General features: G+C 50.9%; 1 protein-coding gene across 1 annotated transcript in view; it reads right to left on the bottom strand.

The window, feature by feature from the left end:
• Positions 1-1451: 1451 nt before the first annotated feature.
• The window catches only part of LOC115949255 (fibrous sheath CABYR-binding protein-like), a gene marked incomplete at both ends in the record, with an annotated part of 7808 nt that continues 4325 nt past the window's right edge, over positions 1452-4934 (bottom strand). Inside the window, 2 exons of the mRNA XM_031065784.1 lie at positions 1452-1596; positions 3059-3190. Of these exons, the coding sequence (XP_030921644.1) occupies positions 1452-1596; positions 3059-3190 (277 nt within the window). The remainder of the gene's footprint in view (positions 1597-3058; positions 3191-4934) is intronic.

Genomic DNA, 4934 nt, shown 5'->3' with positions numbered 1-4934 from the left:
ATTTCGTAGTGACATAGGGATTCTAAGCCCCACTGACCAATTTATAATGGGCCAATTCAACAGAACTCAAGCTGGATATAAGGTTGATATTCCTCCTTGGCCGCTATCAGCAAGCAATGTGGTCTCTGTAAAATGCAGTTTTTAGTTCTTGAAAGCTCTGAAATGGAAAAGCAGGAAATTGAAAGCAACACCATTGCTACTGCTGCTGCAGACGAGGGAAACTCAAACTGGATAACAATCGAATCCAGGGCTGGAAAAGGCCAGGAAACAATGTGCAGAAGCATCTTTGCTTGCTAAAAAAGGAGGAAATCAACAAAAGAAACCTCTGCTAGCAAGCCAACAAGCCAAGAAGACACAAGTTGACAGTGTCACCCACTCCAGTTTCTAAATCACTTGGATGCAGTGAGGGCATGTTTAGTAGGAAATGATCTGTGTGGTGAGCACTGTCTTGGAGGGATCGATGGAAGTCTGCCTGAAGGTCCTTCAAGAGCCTCCCGCTGAACCCGCTAAAGCTCCCTCAGCACCTCCTCACTGGCCTTGTGCTGCATCCCCTTGCCCAGTTCCCCTGTCCTTCTGTGCACACGCTGCAGCCCCTCAATGACTTTCTGCTTCCCAGGGCCCACAAGTGCACACAGCACTCCAGCTGTGGCCGCAGCGCTGCCCAGCACAGGGCCGCGCTCACTGCCCTGCTCCTGCTGCCCCACTGCTGCTGACACAGGCCAGCGTGCCCTTGGCCTTCTTGGACACCTGGTCCCAGGCTGGCTCTTCTTCAGCTGATTGTCTATGGCATCCCTGGGGCCTTTTGACCCACACAGCTTCCCAGGCACAAAGTTGCCCATTTGACTTCAAATACAGCATCCAGCATTTCAAGATGGCCTTCTTGTTCTGAGCAGCACAAGGCAGCAGTCAAGGACTTGCAGCTTCACCCCCAGTCCAGGCTCACCGGCCCTTGACAATGCTTCAGACTTCATCACTACATGCATCAAAAGAAACTGGCCCCTTCTGCTTTTTTACCGCACCAGGAGACTTCAAACCTACTCACTTTCCTTGTTCCGCAACATGGACAAGAATGACCCCCCACAGCTTTGTGGAAAAAACAGCAATCTCCTTGTAGCTTGTCAAAAGCCAAAAGTCACCTGGCCCAAAAGACTGCAGAACGGAAGAATTACTCAAGAAAACTGCAGACCAATTTCACATGCCCTTGGACAAAACGCTGAAGAAGCCCAGAGATAGAGCTTCCCTGAGCCAAGCAGCCAGATGCTCTCCCAGAGGCACCAGCCCTTTGGAGCCTCAACATCACAGGAGAAAGGCAAAGTTCTGCTGTCGCTGCCTGCAGGAAATCCCTCGCTCCTGGCAGGACTCAAGCACCCAGCATCCTCAGCCAGCAACAGGAAGCACTGGCTGCTCTGAAACTTGCACCTCTGCCTTGCCCTAAAGTCAGCACAACCCACAACTGGCACTTACAGGCTCAGGATATTCAGGCTCTGGTGTGACCACTGATGGAGGCTGGCGCTCACCCACCTCATTTTTCTCCTCTTTGTTTTCTTCCCCAGGGGCAGCGGGAGCCAGGGGAGAGACGGCTCTTGCCTCTGTCAGCTGTGGCAAGAGAGAAGCATGAGGCACAGGCTGTCACCTAGCATTCAGAACCTCATTTCATTAAAGATCTGCCTCCAAATCTTCTAAGGAAAAATCAGAACATTTCGTAGCGACATAGGGATTCTAAGTCCCACACACAAAATTATAATGGACCTATTCAAAAGAACTCTGGATGGATATAAGGATGATGCTATTCTACCCTGGCTGCTCTCAGCAAGCAACGCTGTCTCAATAAACTAACAAGCCAATAAGCCAGCAAGCCACAAGATGGAAGTGTCACCCATTCCAGTTTCTAAATCACTTGAATTCAGTGAGGGGATGTTTAGCAGGGAAAAGGCCCTTGTGGTGAGCACTGTCTTGGAGGGATTGATGGAATTCGCACTGTCATGCAGGGATCGATGGAAGTCTCCCTGAAGGTCCCGCACGAGGCTCCCACTGTCCAAGCCAAAGCTTCATCAGCACCTCCTCACTGGCCTTGTGCTGCATCCCCTTGCCCAGTTCCCCTGTCCTTCTGTGCACACGCTGCAGCCCCTCAATGACTTTCTGCTTCCCAGGGCCCACAAGTGCACACAGCACTCCAGCTGTGGCCGCAGCGCTGCCCAGCACAGGGCCACGCTCACTGCCCTGCTCCTGCTGCCCCACTGCTGCTGACACAGACCAGCGTGCCCTTGGCCTTCTTGGCCACCTGGTCCCAGGCTGGCTCTTCTTCAGCTGATCTTCTACCACACCCCTGGGGCCTTTTGACCCACACCGTTTCCCAGCCACAAAGTCGCCCATTTGACTTCAAATACAGCATACACCATTTCAAGATGGCTTTCCACTTCTGAGCAACACAAGGCAGCAGTCAAGGACTTGCAGCTTCACCCTCAGTCCAGGCTCACAGGCTCTTGCCAAAGCTGCAGTCTGCACCAAAATATGCATCAACAGAAACTGGCCCCTTCTGCTTTTTGCCTCACAAAGAGACTTGATAACTACTCACTCTCTTTCTTTGGCAACTCGGGACAAGTATGCCACCCCCACAGCTTCATGGACAGTATAACCATCTCAAAAGCCAAAAGAAAACCTGGCAATAAGACTTTGTAGAACCCAAGATTAGCTCAAGAAAACTGAAAAGCAGTCTCACAAGCCAAACACACCTTTCCAAAAAGGCAAAAACAAACAAACAAAGCCCCGTGACCTCCAGCATTACCACGTGCGCCCTTGGCCATAGTGCAGCAGAAGCCAAGAGGTAGAGCTTCCCTGAGCCAAGCAGCCAGATCCTGTCCCAGAGGTGCCAGCACTTTGGGGCCCCAACATGACAGGCAAGGACCAAGTTCTGCTGACGCTGCCTACAGGAAATTGCAAGGTCCTGGCAGGACTCTAGCACTCAGCATCCTCAGCCAGCAACAGGAAGCGCTGGCTGCTCTGAAACTTGCACCTCTACCCTGCATTGAAGACAGCACAACACACAACCGGCACTTACAGGCTCGGAATATTCAGGCTCTGGTGTGACCACTGATGGAGGCTGGCGCTCACCCACCTCATTTTTCTCCTCTTTGGTTTCTTCCCCAGGGGCAGCAGGAGCCAGGGGAGAAACGGCTCTTGCTTCTGTCATCTGTGGCAAGAGAGAAGCATGAGGGACAGGCTTGTACCTATCATGTAGAGCCTCATTCTTTTCAGATTTTCCAACACATCTACGGAGAAATCAGAACATTTCATAGCAACATAGGGATTCAAAGTCGCACCCACAGAAGCATAGTGGGCCAATTCAACAGAACTCCAGATCGATATAAGGTTGATATTCCTCCCCTGTGAGACATGGTAAAATCCCCCCTAGAGCAAAAAGGGTAAAAGGTGCTTTTCTGTGTCAAGTTAAGGCCAAAGAGAAAAGCTGCTTCGATAGAAAAACAAGAAGATAAAGAGGAGACAGTGAAATGAAAACAGAGACGCCGCGGGAACAGGACAGGGACACAAGAAATTCCTTCTGATAATGAAAATTAGCAGCAAAAGTCACTGCGAAATTCATAGAAATGAATATGTATGAGCCTATTGTGAAAGTGTATGCATATGCATTTGAAAGGGGGAAAAAAGGAGGACTGAGGTTCGAAAAGGTGCACAAGCCCTTTTAAAAAGAGCAGTCTCTCTGTCTCTCTGTCCTGCGTCCAGCGCTGAATAAACATACCGGCCCTATAACTTAAAAAAGTTGTAGAGTTTTTTTTCTCTCCGCGCAACACCTGGCTGCTATCAAAAAGCATCAGTGTCTCTGTAAACCACAGCTTTTAATTCTTGAAAGCTCTGAAATGGAAAAGTAGGAAAGCGACAGCCACTCTTTTGCTACTACTGCTGCAGACGTGGAAAACTCAAACTGGATTACAATCTAATCCAGGGCTACAAAAGGGCAGGAAACGTTGTGCAGGAGCATCTTTGCTTGCTGGAAAAAGAGAAAACGAACAGAGCAAACCTCTCCTAGCAAACCAACAGGCCAAAAAGCCAACAAGGCACAAGTTGACAGTGTCGCCCACTCCAGCGTCTAAAGCACTTGGATGCAGTGACGGCATGTTTAGTAGGGAAATGGCCCATGTGGTTAGCACTGTCATGCAGGGATTGATGGAAGTCTGCCTGAAATTCCCTCGTCTCCCTCCCATTGTCCAGGCTAAAGCACCCTCAGCACCTCCTCACTGGCCTTGTGCTGCACCCCCTTGCCCAGCTGCCCTGTCCTTCTGTGCACACGCTGCAGCCCCTCAATGACTTTCTGCTTCCCAGGGCCCACAAGTGCACACAGCACTCCAGCTGTGGCCGCAGCGCTGCCCAGCACAGGGCCACGCTCACTGCCCTGCTCCTGCTGCCCCACTGCTGCTGACACAGGCCAGCGTGCCCTTGGCCTTCTCGGACACCTGGTCCCAGGCTGGCTCTTCTTCAGCTGATCTTCTACCACACCCCTGGGGTCTTTTGGGCCACGCAGCTCTCCAGCCACAGAGTTGCCCCTTTGACTTCAAATACAGCATCCACCATTTCAAGATGGCCTTCTTGCTCTCAGCAGCACAAGGCAGCAGTCAAGGACTTGCAGCTTCACCCCCAGTCCAGGCTCACCGGCCCTTGCCAAAGCTGCAGACTTCACCACTTAATGCATCAACAGAAACTGGCCCCTTCTGCGTTTTTGCCTCACAAAGAGGCTTCATAACTACTCACTTTCTTTCTTTGGCAACTCGGGACAAGTATGGCACCCCACAGCTTCATGGAAAACATAACCATCTCCTTGTAGCTTGTCAAAAGCCAAAAGTCACCTGGCCCAAAAAACTTTGCAGAACGGAAGAATTGCTCAAAAACCTGCAGACCAATTTCACATGCCCTTGGACAAA

This window comes from Geospiza fortis, unplaced genomic scaffold (genome assembly GCF_000277835.1).
Source record: "Geospiza fortis unplaced genomic scaffold, GeoFor_1.0 scaffold1294, whole genome shotgun sequence".
Taxonomy (NCBI): domain Eukaryota; kingdom Metazoa; phylum Chordata; class Aves; order Passeriformes; family Thraupidae; genus Geospiza; species Geospiza fortis.
The sequence above is the reverse complement of the archived record's forward strand: the minus strand, read 5'-3'. Positions and strand labels throughout refer to the sequence as shown.